The sequence below is a fragment of the Oratosquilla oratoria genome, unplaced genomic scaffold (assembly GCF_046742065.1).
Source record: "Oratosquilla oratoria isolate Oo_2021 unplaced genomic scaffold, ASM4674206v1 SCAFFOLD93, whole genome shotgun sequence".
NCBI classification, from domain to species: Eukaryota; Metazoa; Arthropoda; class Malacostraca; order Stomatopoda; family Squillidae; genus Oratosquilla; species Oratosquilla oratoria.
Window position 1 is genome coordinate 152132 of NW_027467757.1, and position 23564 is coordinate 175695.

The 23564-nt window shown below is 40.4% G+C and overlaps 1 protein-coding gene across 1 annotated transcript; it reads right to left on the reverse strand.

Annotated features, from left to right (window-relative positions):
- Positions 1 to 21450: 21450 nt before the first annotated feature.
- LOC143024116 (uncharacterized) lies at positions 21451 to 22920 on the reverse strand. Its single transcript, XM_076182885.1, has one exon. The coding sequence runs from the start codon at positions 22918 to 22920 to the stop codon at positions 21451 to 21453; it is 1470 nt and encodes a 489-aa protein (XP_076039000.1).
- Positions 22921 to 23564: the final 644 nt, after the last annotated feature.

Genomic DNA, 23564 nt, shown 5'->3' on the forward strand with positions numbered 1-23564 from the left:
GTTATGCGGATATATGGGATAGGAGGAAAGCTGTTAAGAGTTTACGAGAGTAGTAGAGCTTGTGTCAGGATTAGAAATGGAGAGAGTGGGTGGTTTGAGGTAAAGGTGGGACTTCGTCAGGGATGTATTATGTCATCCTGACTGTTTAACTTGTACATGGATAGGGTGGTGTAAGAGGTAAATGTAAGGGGGGTGGGTCAGAGATTGGAGATGGTTAAAGAAAATGGAGAAAAGTGGGAGGTGAACCAGCTGTTGTTTGAGGACAACACTGCGCTTGTGGCAGGATCGGAGGAGGGATTGAGGAAGTTGGTGACAGAGTTTGGGAGAATGTGTGATAGAAGAAAGCTGAAGATAAATGTGGGTAAAATTAAGGTGATGAGATGTACAAGGGGTGAAAGTGGCAGTAATCTGGAAGTGAGCATTAAGGGAGAGCAACTGGAGGAAGTGGATAGCTTTAGATATTTGGGTGCAAATGTGGCAGGAAAGGGTGGAGTGAAGGTGGAGGTAGAATGTAGATTGAGAGAAGCGAGTAAATGCCTTGGTGGTTTAAAAAGTGTAATGAGGAATAGGAATCTGGGAATGGATGCTAAGAGGAGACTGTATGAAGGAGTGATTGTGCCAACAGCACTGTATGGAGCAGAAACATGGAACATGAGAGAGGAAGAGAGAAGGAACTTGAATGTGTTTGAGATGAAGTGTCTGAGAAGTATGATGGGGGTTACTAGGCTAGATAGAGTGAGAAATGAGGAAGTGAGGAGAACAGGGGTGGAAAGGGAGCTGGGAGATAGGGTGGATGAAAGAGTATTAGGATGGTTTGGACACATGGAAAGAATGAGTGAAGAAAGACTGGTAAAGGAGGTATGGAAGGCAGATGTGGAGGGAGTGAACATGAGGGGACGTCCTAGGATGAGATGGATGGATGGGGTGTAGGGCGTTTGGGGAAGAGGGGAATGTCTGTTGAGGAAGGACGGGAGAGGACAGAAGACAGGGGTGAATGGAAAATGGTTGTATATGGAAAATGTTGTGATGCATGAGGTGGATTGGACGGGGGAATGGGGGTGAGGTAGTGTGAGTGAGTAAAAACTTTTGACGCAACCCGAAGGGATTTCTCCCCGTCCTCTCCTTTATATGGGGAGACGGAGAGGGGGGGTCGCCGATTTAATTAAGCAGCCTTGCTGTGGATGTGCTGTGTCCTGCGACACTGCTTCTGACCCAGTGCAGTGGACAGGGTGCAGGGATGACCTGTCATCTGGGAGGTGCTGAGATGGGAGGGAGGGTGGAGGGGTGTGGAGTGTTTTTGGGGATGAAATGGGTGGGAATGTTTTTGTGCCTTGTCCTTTTTGGCTACCCCCCTGGTGAGAGGGAAAAAAAGCCTTGGTATATGTATGTATGTATGAATTTCTTGGATCACATGTAACATCACATAATAATTCATGGAATACTATAGCTAGTCGGAAGTCTGGTGGTTTAATGACACCAAGTGAGAGTTTTCTGTGTGATCTTGAGAAAATGGAACACATGTTCACATGTTACCATGGCCAGAAATCACTAACACCAGGAACAAATTCCACAGAGAAATTAATAGCGCAAATCTGTATATATGTGACATTGCCTCAAGAGGTTATTCATTTTTTTGTAAGGACACACATGTTTTTTAGAATGCGTAACCTAAATAGAAATCTAAGGCTTCACAAGTGAAAAAAGGAAATATTCTAAACTAGTGTTTTAGAGAAAGTGAAACAGGATGCATGTGATAGTTTGTGCGTTGAATTAACCCAAACAAATGAACGAAAAATGAATGTAGGACTAGAAATTGGTTGAATGATTGAAAACAGAGTTGTTTTAAGTGGAAAAACTTCTAGATGGAAAAATGTTACAAGTGGTATTCCTCAGGGCTCCGTTCTTGGGCCACTTCTATTCATAGTACTGTATATATAAATGATGTAGACCATGGACTAAAATCTACTGTTTCCAAATTTGCTGATGATACAAAACTGTGCGGAATGGCAAATGATCACTTAAATCAATTAGATATTCAAGAAGGTTTAGATCAATTACAGCAATGGTCTGAAAAGTGGCTAATGAAATTTAGCACAAGTAAATGCAAGGTAATGCACATAGGTAAAAATAACAGTAAGTACGATTACAAGTTATTTGGAAATTCATTAACAAAAGTGGATAGTGAAAAAAGATCTTGGAGTAATTATCAGTAAAGATCTCAAATCATCCAAGCAGTGTATTTCAGCCTCTGAGAAAGCAAATAAGATTCTAGGACTCATTGCATGATCTTTTGATTTCAAAAGTCCATCACTCATTAACAAGCTATATAAATCGTTAGTTCGTTGACATTTGGAATATGCTGTTTCTGTATGGTCACCGAATCTCATTAAAGACATTGACAGACTGGAAAAAGTACAATGGTGAGCCACAAAACTGATTCCAATTATCAAAAATAAATCATACGAAAATCGACTAAAACATATTAATCTGTTTTCCCTAAAAAAAGCGTAGACTCAGAGGTGACTTGATACAGGTCTTCAAAATTCTAAAGGGAACTGACATCATCAAAAGTGACAACATTTTCACATTGAATGAGAATCAGACAAGAAACAATGGTCTCAAACTGTCCGGAAATAGATTCAATTTGGAAGTAGGTAGAAACAACTTCGCCAACCATGTAGTTAATGAATGGAATAAACTTCCTGCACAGGTAGTGCAATGTAGTTCAGTTTGAAGCTTTAAGAATCATTTAGATAAACACCTAAGCAAGATGCTGTAATGATTATAATTTATTTCATATTATTTGTTTTTGTTTTGTTATCATTTGTCTGTTTTGATTTTCATTTATTAGTTATATTTCAATTCATTATTATTTACTATTTACCTGTTTGTTTATCATCTAACTATAGCATTTATTTATGTATTTTATTTGTTATTTACATTATTATTGTTTTTATTTATCAATTTATTATTATGATTTTTTTTTTGCATCCGACCTAGATATGGACCAAAAGGTCTCCTGTTGGCATGCTCCGCCTTTGTAATCATTGTAGTCAAATAAAAGTTATTACCTGTTATTTCGGTTTTGATATTCCATTGTATGTGTGCGAGAGAAAGAGAGAATGTTTACGTACAACCACACACTAATCATCATCATCATCTTTGACGCCTGCTCCCAGGAGCTCCCACAATGAGATGACCACAGCAGAAGAGCTTCCATCTCTATCCAAACACACTCTCCTTGCCTGCTCAAGATCTCTCAATGATCTTTCACACCTCTTACTGACATACTCCTGCACCCTATCCCTCCATCATTTTACTGGAGGTCACCCTTTATCATTCCCCCCCCCCTCTATCTCACATACACCCTCTTGGTTCATTGTAAGAGGCCAGTAGTTGTACAAATGGAAATGAGCTTGGGAAACACTAGGGCATTAGAATGCTGACTCAACAATTTGATAACATTGAGGCGACGATATGTCTATGTAAACACCAACGGTGGTGACAGTTTTATAATTGATGATGTAATCAAAACTCTGTAGGCGCAGGTTAACTTCGTTTGACTAATGCTGAGGTAAACGATATTGCTAGTGGCATTGCAATGGCTTTCCGGATTGGTGCAAGGTGGAGAAGGAGGAAAAAACTATTGGTGCATGAATTCAAAGTCACGCCCATAAGGAGTGACATTTATTTGAGAAGTCATAGGAGATTGGATTAGAAAAATTAGTGACGTCAGACGAAGGTAGCTTAGCGTAGGATACGGGGATCTCGGGGGACGGTCTAGGAGCCGAGAGAGAGAGAGATCCTGAGTGTAACAAGACTGTGAAATTACAGTGAAAGAAGAAAAGTACAATTTCTTTACCCCAGGACTGATTTGAAGTACATGACAAGAACTAGGCAAGGGGCCTAATGCACTTGGAAACTAGTGAGACTAAAGGAAACTAGGCATGGGGCCTACTGCTTAAAAAGTACTAGAAAACTACTGGATACTTATAAGAAAAGACGTGAGGGGAAATTAAGTGACTACTAACAGAATAGAGGGAGAGGTCTGACAGTGGTGACAGTGACTACAAGGGGAGGTGAAAATCATCCTACTCTCTTCCATTCGCTCCATGTGGCCAAACCACTTTGTCTATCTCTACCTCTTCAACCAAGGTCGTATAAATAGACCTTGTCTTCAACCACTACATTTCTTCCCCTCGCCTTTGAGACCCATTGGAAAAAGCTCATGCACACTTTCATTACTCATTCTATCCATTCTACTTACACCACAAGCACTTCTCACTTAACTCATTTCCACTGCCTGCACTCTAGACCTCTGACTCTTATTCCAAAGCCATGTTTCAATTGCATATGTGAGGGTTGGTACTATTATTGCATTTCTGAAATCCCTCTTGGCCACACACACATACTAATGCATCACAATTTTTTTTATGAGTCCCACCAGCGACAGGTGTAGATATAACACACACACACAAATCTTCGGATTGACGGCGAAGATTGCAACTCCGGAAAAAAACACACGCAGTTTTCGTGGATTTCAACTACGAGGAAGTACCTTTTTGTATTAGTAGGGAAGGGGAAAGCTCGTGGTGTAGAAAGGTGATGAAAGGGGAGAAGGGGAGGGATTACTGAGGGAAATGGAAGGAAATGAGGAGGGAGACGAACGGGCTCCCCCTCACAGCAGAAAAATATAAACAAGAGGTCTGCTGACGACACAGGGGAAATCGAAAATATCAGTAAAAGCATTAACGTTAAAATATAGATAACAACAACACAATGGAAAGTGGAAACAATACATGAATTCAAAAACAGTTTAGATAAAATGAGATATGAAGACGGGACACCACGAGCATAGCTCCCCTTCCCGTAAAATACAATAGGTAAATACACACTGATAATAGCAATGAGCTAGAGAGAGATAACGGGGGGGGGAAATATAATAGTTCCAGTCTTCCTTGGCGTTTCACAGTTTTCTTCGGTGTTTCACAAAGAGAAAACAGAAACATCCAGATGACGTCAGAAGCTGCACAGAACGGCTCAAGCAGTTAGACCTGGTGTACAGGTAAACGTCGACTTACGATGGCATTAGGTTTCGATAGAGCCATCGTAAGACGATCTCATCGTAAGTCGATCCCCACTCTGTTCCGTGGTCACTGTACCTAGCCTACCTGTATATTAACCACCAGAGATACTGAATATAGCCTATTAAACATGTACAGTAGTTTATTTAATTATTTTTATCCTTTTTACCATATTCAAACACTATAATATGTATTTTCAGTACGGAACTTAAATCTCGCGGGCAGCAGCCAATGCCAGCCATACGACGTGACGTAATAATACTCGCATCATAAAATATAGTCACCGCTTATATCGATCGTTCGCTCTTTCACCCGCGAATTTTGAAAACCACAGAGAATGGGATTCAGGGCACATTTGAGAGAATGTAAAAACACAGGGGCGACTACAATAAATATAATCAAGACGCCGATATGGCAGCGTCGCGAATCCACTTGCTCCTCATGACGCCTACGTGTGCGGCACCGTATGGAAGGGGTTAAATTATCATATCGTCGTCATCGTAAAGTCGAACAATCGTAAGTCGCGGCCATCGTAAGTCGACGTTTACCTGTATATAGATCTTGATCCGGACTGTATTCTGGGATCACGTTCAGTGCCACTGATGTTTTTTCCACTTGACATAGAACACCTGGAGGAAGATACAGGAATTAGGCCTTGTGACACTGTACAAGACAGATGAAGAAAGTAGATTATTTTGTTCTATGTTAGATGCCTTGGCTTTTCTGCCATGGGACAGAGTTTTGGAGGGGATGAAATTTTTAAGAACTGTTATTCCGGTTCAACTCAGTTGTCTGGTAGATTATTTCGATGCGACCTACGGTTCTGGAGGATATCGTTGTATCCAGATGCCTGCCGAATGCCCAGGTGATGTGCTACCGCTGCTTCGTATGTGCCGAACACCACTCCTTTTTCCACCCGAACTTTGGAACGTACATGAAGTAACCTTGTCTAGCGGGCACCGTACGAACAACCATTGTGAGGGGTGGAATCAAGCCTTCACACAGATGATCGGCCATGACCATCCTTCCGTGTGGATCGCGATCGAGGCTCTACGAAAAGACCAAGCCCTTGTTGCAATAACACTATTGGAAAATACCCGAGGCCAACCACCACAAAAGCGCCAGAGGAGACATCCAAAGACCTTCAGAAAAGGCTTTCCACTTTCTCCAAAGACTTTGAAGCAGGCCAGAAAGACATTGAGGCGTTTCTTAAAGGCTGTGCCCACTGCATCCGCTTTTAATTCCATTTAGATTTATTTAAAGTAGTGCTAACTTTCAAATGTATTATTTCATAACTTAGTGCTGACTTTGTATTTTTCTATACTAAAAATCTGCTATTCATAATATTTAGTATATTGTAGTATTTTCATATATCATGTAAACTAGTGCTGACTTTGTATTATTTCATACTTAATACTTTTATACTTTATACTGCATAGCTAGCCTCAATTATACTATTGATTTCCTATTGTCATGTATTATTTGTGTTGAATTAAAGTAATTTCCCATTGTTTTATTAATATTCAATATATTGTATTATTTTCATATACTGTCCCAACAAACATGAAATAACCAGACCAACATCATATCTATTCAGGCACTGCCGATTAAGAAATGTCGGGCCAGTTACGTAAACTCAGATTTCCAGTATTGGTCCGACTTATAAAGTTATCCGCATGCACACTGGACAATGTCAGCTGGATGCTGGCCCAAAGCAGGGACAATTAACGGGTAACCTAAATCGGGCCTATACTAAATTGGGCCAATTACGTAAACTCAGGTGTCCTGAGTTGGTCCAATTAATAAAGTTATCCGCATGTACACTGGACTGTGTCGGCTAGAAGCTGGGCCAATGCAGGGGCAATGAATGGGAACCCTAAATTGGGCCTACACTACATTGGGCCACATCCGTTAATTCTTATTCCCAGAATTGGTCCAACTAATAAAGTTATCCGCATACACACTGGACTAAGTTCATTAGATGCTGGTAAGTGCATTGGACCAGCTGATATAGTTATTCATTTTCACATTTGACTGCATTGGTTAGACATCAATGCCATTAATGGAAAACTACTTTTATGCCTACGCTTCATGTGCATAGCTCAGTATCAGGCTACATGCCACCTCACCCTTCACCCCTCCCACTTTAACCTATTACCACACATGATACATATTTTTGGATGCATTCTAGGATCTGTTAAATGCACCAAGAAGTGTAGCAGGTATGGAAAAAGGTTAATGGAGTAGGGGTGAAGGGCAAGTGTGCATGGCACCTAGTCTGGTCCTGAATCATACACATGACATGTAGGCAGAAAAGTAGTTCTCCATCAAAGGCTGTGATGTCTAACAGATGCAGTCAAATGTGAAAATGAATAACTATATCAAATTGTCCAATGCACTTACCAGCATCCAGTTGACTTAGTCCACTATAGTATACAGATAAACATCTAACCAGTACAGTCAAATGTGAAAGTGAATATCATGCGATACTGATGAAGTTCACAAACTGAAACACGCCTGATTATATACAAGTAGACTTTATTAAGAGAAATATGAAAACCAATTTTTTATTACAATGTATACTGCAGTAAAAATGAAAATCTAGTGTAGGCCTTATGGTCTCTTGCAGTCTCCTTCATTCTTATGTCCTTACGTAGACTATTTTCTAGTAGGAACTATATACACATTGATGTATACATATATACATATATATATATATATATATATAAAACATATGCTAATGTACTCTTTCAGTATCAAAAATACAAAATATTCTCATTTCATATTCTCCACTATGAAAATATCACATGAATATCAGTGTTGAACAAATTATAGTATTTAAGGCATTAAACAATTGTGAAAGTACAGTGTATGCAGTTTTCAAAGGAAACATATATATATACATATATATATATTCATATATATATATATAAATATATATATATAAATAAATAAATATATATGTATATGTATATAACATAATATGCTAATGTACTCTTTCAGTATCAAAAATATAAAGTATTCTCATTTCATATTCTCAAATATGAAAATATCAAATGAATATCACAAAGTGTTGAACAAAATATAGTATTTAAGCCATTGAACAACTGTGAAAGTACAGTGTATGAGGATAATCTCATATCTATTTCCATTTTGTATCCATGACTGCAAGGATGCCAAATGTTGATGTTAGCTGGAATTGGGGTCATGGACACAAACACCTGGGTACAATTGTACATGGCACAATTATTCCTAAATTAAACAAATCCATATTGTTTTGGTGTGAATTAAAGTATAATTAAACAAATCCATATTCTTTGGTGGATGTGCTGTGTCTTGCGACACTGCTTCTGACCCAGGGCGGTGGGCAGGGTGCAGGGATGACCCGTCATCCAGGAGGTGCTCAGATGAGAGGGAGGGTGGGAGGGGTGTGGAGTGTATGTAGGGATGAAATGGGTGGGAGTGTTTTTATGCCTTTCCCTTTTTGGCTACCTCCCTTGTAAGGGGGAAAAAGCCTTGGTATATGTATGTATGTATATTCTTTGGTATGAACAAAAGTATATTCAGGGATGGAATGGGTGGAAATGATTTTATGCCTTTTCCTTTTTGGCTACCTCCCTTGTAAGGGGGAAAAAGCCTTGGTATATGTATGTATGTATGTATGAAAGAATGGCCAGATATTCCTTATGAAAGTAAGTTTGTCGTGGTATGCAGTGGTCCAGCTGTTCTGCATTGGGCAACAATTAGTGTATATGTACCACCTGGACAAATGTTTACATAAAGGAGGCCTATGATGTGTCACTACTGGTGGAAGCATTGATATCTGAATACCTCTTGTGACCACCACATCAGTCTGATGCATTCCTTAAATACTTCATGATGGTTTTTCCAATTTCTTCCTGTGGTTTGGAAGTTTCTGTTGTCAAGCAAAACCCCTTCAAATACATTGAGGAAAACTTTATGTTAATGGTCTTTATTAACAGCATTACACATCCTTATTGTTAAATCTTATGTTTAAATTTAAAGATACTTGATCATGGTATTCAGAACTTAACAAGTTATACAATAAAATCAGCAATGAAAACTTAACCTTAAAATTGGTTTACAACCATTCCTTTTTTGCTCAGCAGTTAAGCTCCAAAAACTTTTTGTGGTGCAGTTACATAAAAATGGTGCAAGTATATACTGGAAAGAAAGGCTACATGAAAGTTATACCTTCTGTTTCCTCTTCCAAGTTCTGCTTCACTTTGAATATCTCAGGAGTATTCTGCTTTCTTTGCCATTGCTCGAGCTTGACTACACTCAGCTGAAATGCAAAAAGGAAAGTTTTAGTAACGAGATATTTTTGTGAAAAATAACACACTGTGTAAGCTAAAATATCTGTTAACTTTACTAATAATAACATATGTAAGATATACTGTACTATAAACATACCACCTAATTTGTTCATTAGTATCAGAACAGTTCTACAGCATACATTCACACACATTAAGATGGTAAATACAGTAGTGCTCAGTTTTCAGCCATCAACTAAAATCCAACATATCTTCTGGTCTTATGAATTCTGATCTAAAATAAGTAATCACTTCTGCTACAGTTAGAAACTAGAGTGTGTAGTCTGTCACAGTACTCTTCTTGGAACTGGAATATGTTGAGGCCAGCCAGGTGACCATGTTTGTGTGTCGTGTATAGGCAATTCCTTCTTGACAACAAAGTAAATTCACTGATCTTTAGATCACTTTTTCATGGCTATTATAGTCTGGATGTATCTATACAAATTATACAGTAATGTACTGATACAATATAGTTTCACCTAAATTTGATGGTAGCAGCAATACTACTAAAGTATGTGGGAAAATATCATTGTCAGTTTCCATATTATTGTGTTGACCAGAAGACCTCTGATGTCATTTGCCTCTCCCCATACTCCTATTTCTAGTTTACTGCTTCCAGCCCATCAAACCAGCCTCACAATAAAAACAAATACAACAGTGCCTATAAGTCACACATTCAAAGCAACCAATTTAAAAAATAATTTATGTATCATTCAATTTGCTATTTTGCCAACTGAACTATTCAAACTTATTCATATATAGGATATTTAGAAATTAAAGTTACTTACCACATTTACAGAGTACTCTTACATGATACTGTATCCAGCTTCCTTCTGGGGTGACTCTCCTTGATAGCTCTGTTGAGCTTTGAAGTGTCACAGTATTGTGGCCAATAACATTTCCCATCCAGCAGCCAGGTATCAGGAACCACAGCAATTTCATTTCCTTCCTCATAGACAATAACTCCAAATTTTGCCATACCTTCCTGCTTTTAAATACAATTGGCTTATAAAAGATACATGAAGGTTCAACATGTACTGTACTGTACAGTAGGGTGTCCCAAGCGTATATAGGTAGAAATTCAAAGTAATGATATCAAATCCAGCACATGCTGCTCTGCTTCCTTGTCAAATGAAAATGATTCCACCAAATTTTCATGACCATTGGGCAATATTTAATGGTCGCGCAAAATGAACGTTTTTATAGCTCCTCTGAGATTCGACCTTAATTTCCATCAAACAATAAAATTCTGGCTTTTTCTTCTATTGCATATAGACCGACAACTAATGGCTGCAGAAAGTTCATATTTATTGAAACTATTATAAAATACCATTGAAAGAAAATAAATATAAACTCCATTAAATTTCCCTTTTCAATATATTGATAATATAATCATCATAAGGCAAGATATTTTACCTCATCAACAATTACGTCTCAGGACAACTAAATTTTTATCAGTAATGTAACTGATGCATCGACTTCTGATTTCCTGCAGAAAACAAAGATCTTCTCTTCTTCTTACTCCAGTACATTCTTCTTGAGTTCCGCCTTCCTTTTTTTCGGGACGGCTTTCGTGTGGAGGCGGGCAAGCTTCAAGAGGAACTGGGTTTGCCTTTCTTCCTTCGTCCGTCTGCCTAAGAAGCGTTGAATGAGGGCTATTCCTCGTTCTGCGAGGTCGTTCGTGACCTTCAGGACACCAACTCGCTTCTTTGCGCACTTGAAACTCGAATCTGTGTTCCATGTTTCAGGACTCAGCTCAAGGAAGGTCGGCTCCTGGGAATACCTGCCTCCTAGGACACTTTTGAGGAGCTCCATCGACCGCACTGAGCAAAAGGCGGAAAGCGGCCCGTTGAGATTGATTGGTGTCTTCGACTCGGGGCGCCGTGGATTCTTGGTCGTTGAAGGACGCTTCATCCCCTCTACCATCGCCGCCTTCTGCTCCGGGCTGATGCGGTCATCAAAGATGGCCAGTCCAATCAGATCCTCAGAAAGGTACCAGAGATGGCGCCGCATCGCACGTTCCACAACCGACGCCACCCCATCGTCGCAGATCCTCTTCACGTCAGTTATGAAGTCCAGGTCGTTCTTGGCTGCGTAGGACGGAATCATTGCCTCGTTCCAGTATTTCGAGTAGACCATGGTCACAAAGAATGCCACTCGACGGATCTCCGCCAACTCCCGCCTGCTCATCTCTAGCTGGTCATGGAAGAGCATGATCTTCACGGCGTAGATGGCCTTGGCCATCCATCTGGCCATGTGGTAAGCACCAGGAGCACGGAAGGATGTAGGGACTCCTCCTCCAAGGTAGGCCACGCTGAGCAAGATTATCTCTTTGTAGTCTTCGCGTGGATGATTCCCACAGTCAAGCAGATGTTTCAAGTGACGAAGCATCTCAAGGCGGTGAGCTTCTTCGTCGTATGACAGAACAGTCAATGTCAGGGGCTGTGGTCGGCTCTGGTCAACAGAAGGCCAACGATTCTGGAGCCTCTTGAAAATGGATATGTCAGGACCAGATGATGGGCCCATGCAAGCCACGAAGACATCCTTCAGAACAACTTCCAGGATGTGGTGGCGGCATGGCAACCACACCAGGGGCTTCTCCAGTGCATGTTCAATCCTGATACATGCTCCTTGAACCATCCCCGTGTTGGCTGCTGTCGTGTCGAATGACATTCCAATGATGTTGCCCTCCAAGCTGCCTTCCCGCACCAGCTTCAAGACTGTTTCCGCAACAGCTTGTCCTGTTCCGTCAGAAGACACAGGAACACCCAGAAGTTCCTCCGTATCCTCCCCGGACACCAAGACGGCGACCCTTTCCTCCAACGACCTTCCGTCCGCTAGACTGGGTAACAACTTGCCGTCCCAATGCAGCACCAAAGGGACTTCAGGCTTGAAGGAGAGAGACATGGCAATCTCTTCACGGTTCTTGACTCTGGCCCGGTGGATTGACGAACGGGACACAGTGATACGTTCAATGTCATGGCCGAGGCTCATTGCAGCAGCGGCGTAGGAGGATGTTGCAGCACGGACGGACAGGTTGTCGCGTTCCCAAGCAAGGGTCAGCTCCTTGGTGAGCTTGTTCTCCTGGGGAAGTCGACGGCGTCGAGATGTAGCTGGTGTCGGGGATTTGAAATCGTCCTCCGTGTCTTCGTTGGCTGATGAGGATGAAGTAGAAGACTCTAAAGCCACGTTACGATCAAGAGTGGATGACGAAGCAGCCGCGTCCTTCTTCTTCATCTCCTCCATCCTTTGTCTCTTACGTCTCTTCTCCTCAGTCGCTTGTTTCAGCTTCTCGTCCACGCCAGCCATGGAGCAGCTCTGCCGGTCCTCCCTCTGAGCCTTCAAGAATGCCTTGTCTTCCTCGGGGATCTTCGCTTCCATTGCCTTAGAATGCGCGATGTCGAACATATCTTCGAGGCTGTCTCTGAAGATGCATCTCTTCATTTCTTCCATCTCTGTTTTTCGTGACTTGGATTTCGCCAAGGTGCAGTACTCTTTGTACAGCTTGAGGATCTTCTTCTTCACCCACGACACATCCGACGTCGGAATGTTCGCACGTCGCCACACTTCCATGACCTTCTCAGCTGTAGAAGCTGCTGCAACAAGAAGAACCTCCTTCTGGATCTTGTGATGGAACAAAAACACCTGGAGAACCTCGCCTATCGACGGAAGACGATTCCCCGGAAATGACGATGTTGGGGACTTCTTCAGTAGCCATACAACTTCCTTAGATCGTGTTTTACACGCCATTACGTTAGACCTGGAAACAAAAAATGACAGAATAAGTTTCACACACCTTAGCCTATCTCTCTCTCTCTCTCTCACACGTCTTTCCTGTTTCCTCTCTCTATTACCTATCTTTCACACCCACCTTCCCTCACCTTCACCAAATAAACAAAGTAACACAGAAAAATATTTGTTATTGTAAAATAGAGCTCACCTAATGCCCCTACAACACTGACCGCTGCACGCTATGCCAGTGACCGCTGCACAACTTCACTCTCTGACTCCCAGCAGAAAACTGAATGAAATGCGCGACCAGTAAAAGACGAGATAGGAAGCTGAAAATTTTCCTGTTTAAACTTGTCACGACAGGAAACAAGGGCAACAAGTGCTGGAGTGTGTCCGATTCACTTCGGTTTCTTGGGACACCCTACTGTACAGTAATTGTGCAACACAGTCCTCACTGCTCTATGAACAGTATATTGTATTGGTAGCCCTCACTCTATACTGAACTATGACTCCTCTATGAAGATTTGATTGCCCTCCTTGGCACCTGATGAGTAATGAGGTCTAAGTTAGCAATGCCGGATAAGTCTGGGCAGGAATCCCCCTTCAGTACATAAAGCCAGGGTTACTCTATCCATTGAGCTAGGTCAAAACTGTGGTACCAGTACATGGCTGTAGTACACTAGCCTATATAATAATCTCAATATGTCTACTATCAAATTAAATAAAATATGGTAACATTTTACATCAGACAACCATTTTTCAACAGAAGCCGCAGCTCATTGTTGGTGGACTGTGTGAAGTAAGGGAAAAGATGCAAACTTTGGCAAACGAGACTGAAGGGGGAAAAGAATACATTTACATTCAATATCTTTATATGAGCATGTTCTTAGGCTCTTACTTTCATTACTAACAGCATATATACCCAGAGAACTTGACTGCACAGGATATGTGTACAAATCTTCATAAACTTTGTAGATATATGACAAATAAATGTCTGGGTCTCCTTCATATTTCAATATATTCACTACTTTCCCAACCTTACTATTTATAATTATGCCACAGTTAGCTGGGTTCACTTTGATACAAAAGTTCTTAAGGTATAAAACTTTAAACTGTACACAAGGAAAATCACTTAGTACTGGCCAATTACTGTGGACCACTTTTGCAGCTGGATATTTAGAATTCTTCTCTTCAGGTTCATATGCCTTCAATTCATAAATTCTATTAACTATTTGCATGAGAAAACAGTTAGGTTTTCTAAGCAATTTTATAAATTGGTCCATGTCTATTCACATCATCTGGATAGATAGAGAAAGAGGAAAGGGACAAAAGGAAGGGAGGTTCTTAGAGTGAACTCTTTGAATGAAAAGGAAAAGGAGAAGGAGTACGAAAAGAAGCTGAAGGAGGAGTGGGAGGGAGTAAAGGATAGAGTAGAGCTGGGTGTGGAGGAGGAATGGGGATGGTTCAAGGAGGGAGTCATAAAGTGTGCAAGGATGGTGTGTGGAACAAGAAGGACAGGGGGAAATAGAAGAAAGGGTAGTGAATGGTGGGATGAGGAAATGAAGAAGGTTGTAGAAGAGAAGAAGCGAGCTTTCACAGATTGGTTACAAAATAGGACGAGGGAGTCATATGAGAGGTACAAAGAAAAGAAAAGAGAAGTAAAGCAAAAGGTAAAGGTTGCAAGGAGGAGAGTAGATGTGAAATGGGGTAAGAGTATGACAGAAAATTTTGAAAGTAATAAAAAGATGTTTTGGAAAGAAATTAAGAGAGGAAGAGGAGGCGAATTAAGTAGAGAAGAAAAGGTAAAAGGTGCAGATGGAGAGATGATAATGGAAGAGAAGGCAGTAAGGGGAAGATGGGCAGAATATTTTAGGGAGTTGCTAAATGTGAAGGAGGATAGGGAAGGAAAGATAGCTGCAGTGGGAAATGCGAAGAAAATGACCGTGATGAGTGAGGAGAATGGAGGAGAAATAAGGAAGGATGAGGTGAAGGCAGTTGTTAAGATGATGAAAGCAGGTAAGGCACCTGGTCTGGATGGATGCCATGCAGAATGTCTGAAAAAGGGAGGTACAGTGATGATGGACTGGTTGGTGAGGCTATTTAATGTTTGCTGGAGAGAAGGTAGAGTGCCGGAGGACTGGAGGAGTGCCTGTATAGTTCCTCTTTACAAGGGAAAGGGGTACAAGTGTGAATGTAGTAGTTTCAGAGGGATTAGCTTGTTAAGTGTAGTTGGGAAGGCTTATGGGAGGATTAGGAGAGGAACAGAAGGAGTAATTGGTGAGGAACAGTGGGGAGTAATTGGTGAGGAACAGTGTGGTTTTAGGACAGGTAGAGGTTGTGTAGATCAGATCTTTGTGGTAAGACAGATATGTGAGAAAGCTATAGGAAAGGGGAAGGATGTTTTTTGGGCTTTTATGGATCTGGAAAAGGCTTATGATAGGGTAGACAGAAAGGCACTGTGGGAGGTTATGCAGATATACGGGATAGGAGGAAAGCTTCTGGGAGCTGTCAAGAGTTTTTATGATAGTAGAGCTTGTGTCAGGATTGGAAATGGAGAGAGTGAGTGGTTCGAGGTAAAGGTGGGACTTCGTCAAGGATGCGTTATGTTGCCCTGGCTGTTCAACTTATACATGGATGGGGTGGTGTGAGAGGTAAATGCAAGGGTAGTGGGTCAGGGATTGGAGATGGTTAAAGAAAATGGAGAAAAGTGGGAGGTGAGCCAGCTGTTGTTTGCGGACGACACTGCACTTGTGGCAGGATCGGAGGAGGGATTGAGGAAGTTGGTGACAGAGTTTGGGAGAGTATGTGATAGAAGAAAGCTAAAGATAAATGTGGGTAAAAGTAAGGTGATGAGATGTACAAGGGGTGAAAGTGGCAGTAGACTGGAAGTGACCATTAAGGGAGAGCGACTGGAGGAAGTGGATAGTTTTAGATACTTGGGTGCAAATGTGGCAGGAAAAGGTGGAGTGAAAGTGGAGGTAGAGTGTAGATTGAGAGAAGCGAGTAAATGCCTTGGTGGATTAAAGAGTGTAATGAGGTATAGACATTTGGGAATGGATGCTAAGAGGAGACTGTATGAAGAAGTGTTTGTGCCAACAGCACTGTATGGGGCAGAAACATGGTACATAAGAGAAGAAGAGAGAAGGAGTTTGAATGTGTTTGAGATGAGGTGTCTGAGAAGTATGATGTGGGTTACTAGGCTAGATAGAGTGAGAAATGAGGAGGTGAGAAGGAGAACAGGGGTGGAAAAGGAGCTGGGAGATAGGGTTGATGAAAGAGTATTAGGATGGTTTGGACACATGGAAAGAATGAGTGAAGAAAGCCTAGTAAAAGAGGTATGGAAGGCAGATGTGGAGGGAGTGAACATGAGGGGACGTCATAGGATGAGGTGGATGGATGGGGTGAAGGGGGCATTGGGGAAGAGGGGGATGTCTGTTGAGGAAGGACGGGAGAGGACAGAAGACAGGGGTGAATGGAGAATGGTTGTATATGGATGATGTTGTGATTTCGTGGGGTGGAGTGGGCGGGGGGGTGGGGTAGTATGTGTGAGCAAAATTTGATGCAGACCGAGGGGATTTCTCCCCATCCTCTCCTTTTATCCAATGGGGGGATGGAGAGGGGGGGGGTCGCCAATTTGATGAAGCAGCTTTGCTGTGGATGTGCTGTCTTGCGACACTGCTTCTTACCCAGGGCAGTGGACAAGGTGCAGGGATGACCCGTCATCCAGGAGGTGCTCAGATAAGAGGGAGGGTGGAGGGGTGTGCAGTGTATTCAGGGTTGGAATGGGTGGAAATGATTTTATGCCTTTCCCTTTTTGGCTACCTCCCTTGTAAGTGGAAAAAAGCCTTGGTATATGTATGTTAAATGACACAAATTATGAATGTTGTACACAACATGCCTAGAAACATACACATCTTTTAAGTGGTTTACAAAAACAATCAAATATCTATGTACTTTTTCCAGTTTCTGGACCTCTGGGTACTGAAAGCAGAAATGCGCTCACACTCAAAAGAAGATTTTTTTTAAAAAACATTCTCATTAACGTGTTTCTGGAAACAAACTGGTCCAGTATACAAAAGAAAGGCTCTGAATTCTGTGGCTTTATATCTATCAACTTCATCTAAACTTCTTGATTTTCTGTTAAATTCACAAGGCATGTAATTTGCAAGTTCTTCCACAGATTTTCTTTATCAGGTCAGTTAGACCTAATGGAGTTTTACAAATTGTCTGAGGGTCTGAAGACAAATTTGCATCAAATTGTAAATTGAACATTTTTAACAAGGTCTCTTAGAGCGTAGTGCTTAATCTGGTGTTTGATGGCCCAGTTTTTAACCAAGGTTTTGGTGTCTACAGATTTGTAGGGCAACAACATTTCCATTTGTGCATCATTTTCAAGGTTTCGGGTGATTTCGGCCCAGGGTTTTTCTGGGCCAAAATCACCAGAACTCTGCAGGGTAGGACATTTTGGCCAGTCCTCCAAATGTTGCTGTTATTACTTACTTATTATTGAAAGAATTCTAAAAAATTACTTATATATCATTTCAAGTAACAATATTTTTTGCACATACTGTGTGAAAATGAAATTAAATTTATTAAACAAATTATCTAAATTAAAATTATACAACTTTCGTGTGTGGACTAAGGTAAATGGTGTTATTGTTGCACAAAAAGTTGCCTAACATTGTCATTGATAACACGGAGTCTAGGGTTAGTTTGTTAAAAAAAATAATTCTGGCATTAGTTTATCTTGATGTTAAATCATAAATGTCATGGTAACGCTCTGTGTTACCATGATGTTTAATGTCAAGATAGATTTAACGCCAAGACAGTGCAAAAATTTGTTTTGAACAACCCAGCCCAAGTTCAACTTCATTAGTGAGCATGCAGGGGGAAGTGCATCGAATGTAGGATGTTTCGGCCAGAACTCTGCAGGGTAGGACGTTTCGGCAGTCCTCCAAATGTTGCTATTATTACTTACGGTAAAATTTTACTTTCGACCTTTGTTTGAATATAGCAATACAAAATTAAATAGTAATTTTGTAAATTAAAATGTATCAACGTAATATGCAATTTTGTGTGCGGAAATGAAAATAAAAATACGTTGCTACAACAGATTTCTTAAGTAACGAAGTCGTGTACGACGAATGGTACGCCATGTTTGTTGTGGTAGATGCCGACGTCGGAGAAATGAAAGGACGATAAATTTGTCTAAAACTAAACTAACCTAACCTGTGTTTAATAAATCATTACCTGCAAATTAGATATCATCCGGCTGGTCCTCGTCGTCGTCGTCGTGAGAGACGTTGGCGGGCTTTTCAACCACTCTCTCAGCTTTTGTATGGCTATATTCCTCCAATGGTCGAAAGTAAATTTTTACCGGTTAGGTTAGGTTAGGTTAGTTTAGTTTACTTTACTTTACTTTAGTTTAGACAAATTTATCGTTCTTTCATTTCTCCGACGTCGGAATATACCATAACAAACATGGCGTACCATTCGTAGTACACAACTTCGTTACTTAAGAAATCTATTTTAGCAACTTTTTTTATTTTCATTTCCGCACACAAAATTGCATATTACGTTCATACATTTTAATTTACAAAATTACTATTTAATTTTGTATTGCTATATTCCAACAAAGGTCGAAAGTTAAATTTTACCTTATTTATTATAGAAAGAAAATATAAAATCAAAAGAATTTTAAAAATTGCATACAAGTAACATTTTTTTGCACATACTGTGTGAAAACGAAATTAAATTTATGAAACAAATTAGCTACATTAAAATCATACAGTGCACCAAGCCAGGGCACCAAGCCTTCAAGCTTAAAAGGTTATTTTCGCTGGGCCGAAATCACTGGTGATTTCGGCCCAGAAAAACCCTGGGCCGAAATCACCTGATCCCATTTTCAATTTCACTTTCCTGTCTCTGATTGGTCGCTACTACTATAACTGGTCAGCAGCTCATAAAGATTGTCTACATTATTACTGCTGGTATCATCAGAGCATAGATATGCACCTACACCTCAGAATCATTTAAACTAGTACTACATTTGTCCTTTCTCTAATGTTATTAACTCTGCTTGTACTGGCAATGCTACCGGTAACATCCTCGACATTTTCTTGCAAATACTAACTTTCGCTTCTGTCTCCGACGCAAAGTCCAGGAGGAAGACACTGCAGTAATTGGTATAAATGGTAAAAGTGTAAAGGCAGTCACCACCAAATTTTGAGAAACAATGCGCAACACTTCTCATTTACCGCAATACACCAGCGGCGTCTCCTGTATAGTTTAGCGTCAAAACAAGCGCCAATAGCAAAGGTTCCAATACTTTTTGGCATAGACGTAACGTGTTATAAATCCATATGTTATCAATTGTAGATATGAGAGATAACCAGTTATTTGAATTGATTTTCTCCTGTTATTAACAAAAAAGTAAAACTATAGGTAAGGGTAACTGGATTATTTTTACGGTTTTTTATGATACTTAAATAGACAAGAATTAATATAATGTCATGCACATAACCAAAGACTATCCTATATAGTCTTTGGTTATGTGCATGGCATTATATTAATTCTTGTCTATTTAAGTATCATAAAAACCGTAAAAATAATCCAGTTACCCTTACATAACCAAAGACTATCCTATATAGTCTTTGGTTATGTGCATTGCAATATTTTAATTCTTGTCTATTTAGTAACATAAAAAAACGTCAAAATAATCCAGTTACCCTTACCTATTGTTTTACTTTTTTGTTAATAATAGGAGAAAATCAATTCAAATAACTGGTTATCTCTCATATCTACAGATAACATATGGATTTATAACACGTTACGTCTATGCCAAAAAATATTGGAACCTTTGTCATTGGCGTTTTGGCTCCAAACAATAGAGTTGTTGTTGGTGGTTTATTGCCGTAAGTGGGAAGTATTGCGCATTTTTTCTCAAAATTTGGTGGTGACTGCCTTTATACTTTTACCATTTATACCGATTGCTGCAATGTCTTCCTCCTGGACTTTGCGTCGGAGACAGAAGCGAGAGTTTGTATCCTATTTGCAAGAAAATGTCGAGGATGTTGCCGGTAGCATTACAGTTGACATTTTTATGATTTTACTAGAAGAGGCCTTCTTTGACCTATGACTCCAGTGTAGCTGCCTGATTTCTAGTGTGATGTTGGTGCTGGCCGCGTGCAGTGTTAATTTGTGCTCAATATTTTTATATTTGTTCTTGTCCCTCCCAGAATTTGTCTAGCCTTGCCTCAAAACTTTAAACTTTTGACTGTGTCTACATTCACCACCCATTCTGGCAGCTCATTCCAATTATTAATGACTGTTATTAAAGGAGTATTTTCTCAGGTCCAACCTCGCTCTTGGCTTAGATATTTTTCGACTATTTCCCCTTGTACTGGACCCCTCTCTAAATTCAAAGAGACCCTCAGTGCAGTTTCTGTCATATAAACCAGTGACAATTTTGTAGGTCTCAATTTGATCTCCCCGGGATCTCCTGTACGCCAAGGTGGGCAAGCTCAACTTCCTCAGCCTCTCTTCGAATGATAACTCCTTGAGGGATGGCAATAATTTAGTTGCTCTCCGCTGTACATTTTCCACAGCCTCCAAATCCTTCACCAGATGGGGACACCAAACCGGGGTTGGCGTACTCCAAGTGCGGCCTTACAAGAGCCGTGTACAGAGGATTGAAAATGTATGGTTCTAAATGTTGAAAGGTCCTTCTGATCAGCCCTACTAACATATTGGCTTTATTGATCTTTTCTGCCAGGTGTATGGAGAAGTTTAGTTTATCATCTATGATCACCCCTATGTCTTTTTCATTTCCTGTCTTACTGATGTTGCCGTACATACTATAACCCTTCTCTTCCATTGTGGTCCTCCCTAACCTCATATATTTGCTCTTCTCTGGATGAAAACTTAGGAGCCACCTCTCTGTCCATTCTTTGAGCTCATCCAGATCCCACTGTAACCTATCACAGTCTTCTGTGCTTTGTATTGTCCTTTATATCTTAGTGTCATCTGCATATAGATACACTTTACTTCCGTTCACTGCTGCCTCTGGCAGGTCATTGATAAATATTACAAAAAGCATGGGGGCCAAGAACAGATCCCTGCAGGACTCCGCTTGTTTTTTCCTTCCATCCAGAAGCCTCTCCATTTATCAACACCCTCTGTTTTCTCCCTGTTAGAAAGTTCTGAATCCATCTCAATATTTTACCTTCTACCCTGTAGCTTGATATTTTTTCTATCAGACGTTTATGTGGTACTCGGTTGAAGGCTTTCATAAAGTCCAATTACACCACATCCACTGCCAATCCTTCATCTATTGCCTCAGTCCAGTCATCCAGTACCTTTATTAACTGTAATGTAGTTGATCTTCCAGAAATGAAGCCAAACTGTTTCTCACTAAATAACTTATTTTCCTTCATATGTCTAATTACCTCCTCCCACAACAGTGACTCCATAACCTTGCATAGGACACTTGTTAGGCTGACAGGTCTGTAATGTCCTGGATCGCATTTGTTGCCTTTCTTATAGATGGCCGTGATATGGGCAATACGCCAGTCCTCGGGTACCACACCTTCCCGCAGTGAGCTGTTATATATGATTCTCAATGGTTCCAGTAAGTCCTCCATCAGTTCCTTAATTACTGTTGGGTGTATCCCATCTGGTCCAGGTGATTTGTTCTTCTTGAGTTTTTGCAGGGCATTCCTTATTTTGTCTACAGTGATTACCATACTATCCAGTATTGTTGCCTCCCTGGTTGCCGCCCTAGGTGGATCTTCATCTGACTCATGTATGAAAACCTTCGAGAATTGCTCTGAGAGTATGTCAGCTTTTTCCTTGTCACTTGATGCCTTTTGAGTTTTTTCTTCATTTTTATACAGTTCTCCAATGTGGGCCTTTGTTCTCGTCTTCGATGTTACATACTTCCAGAACACCTTCGGATTCTCCTTCACATACCTTGCTATTTCCCTCTCTTTTGATTTCACAGCATTCCTGGTTTGTCTTCTAACTTGGTTATTGACTCTTCTGTACTCTCTTTCTGTGTCCTGGTATTTCCTGTTTAGTGTTACATCATTTTCCTGTTTAATTTTCTTCAATTTTTCCCACAATCTTTGTTTCCTTTTAATGTTAGCCCGTAGTTTCCTAGTCATTGGTAGGTTTTCATTTTTTCTTGTACTATTCTTATTTACCGCTCTGATGTGTTTCCTGGGAACACATTCTTCGATCACTTCATGTAGTTTATTGGTGAATTTCTTCCACATTTCCTCTGTACCCAAATCCTGTAAATACTGGTTCCAGTCAATTCCAAGCCTTTCTTTCATGAGCTGATAGTCTGCCTTTTCATACATATAAATTTGTTGCTTACTGTTGTCCATCTGCTCCTGAGTGTCACAAGTGAATAGAATGCTTGCATGATCACTTTTTCCCAGCGGGCTTTCTACACTGATTTCTCCAATTATTGTTTCATCATTAGTAAATATTAGGTCTAGTGTATTTCCAGTGTTGTCCCCTCTTATTCTGGTGATATCAAGTATGTGCTGAGTAAAAAAGCAATCTCTCACTTTCTCAATAAATTGACTATTGTAATCCATATGACTAGATTCTGTTGTGTAGCTGCTCCAACTAATGTTAGGAAGGTTAAAGTCCCCTAGTAGTACTTTATATTGCACATTCATATCATTCTCTGGCATCAGTTGGAGCAGCCCAGCATTATTTCTTTCATCGCTGTTTGGGCTTCTGTATATAGATATGACCATTAATTTCTCTTTTCCACATTCTATCAGTACACCACAGTACTCGCAATATATGGTTTTCAGATCGAATAGATTAAACTTTGTACCTTCCTATGTTATTATGTAAGTTCTGTTCAATGAGATCGTATCCTTCCATATTATATTCTGCATTGGTCCTTTCATATCTAAAATTTTTGGTTTGACCTCCTGCAGAGCTATGATATGAGGTGTATTTTCCAATTCACATATTCTAGTACTTAATTCTAACCTTTTATCAAAACTAAATATGTCCACATTGCTAAACATAATATATAAATCCTTCCTGTTTACACTTTTGCAAGGATTCCCTCCAATTCTTAGTTTGGAAGTTCCCTGGTTTTGACTACCCTTCGTTTCCATGGGGGGCCAACCACTGTATGTTTGCCTTTCCCCGCTGATATCAAGTTTTTTGCCTCACTCCATAATTTTACCTCTTGTTCCCTCTCCCTCTTATTGAGATCATGTGCCAACCTCACATTCTCATATTCCTTGTTGCCATGCAATCTTTTTACATTTCTGAATATGCAGGTTTTCATTAAGTTGTCATGTTGCTTTACAAGAAGAGGCCTCGGTTTGTTACCAGATTGTTTACCCAACCTATACACTCTAAACAGCCTTTCCTGGTGTTG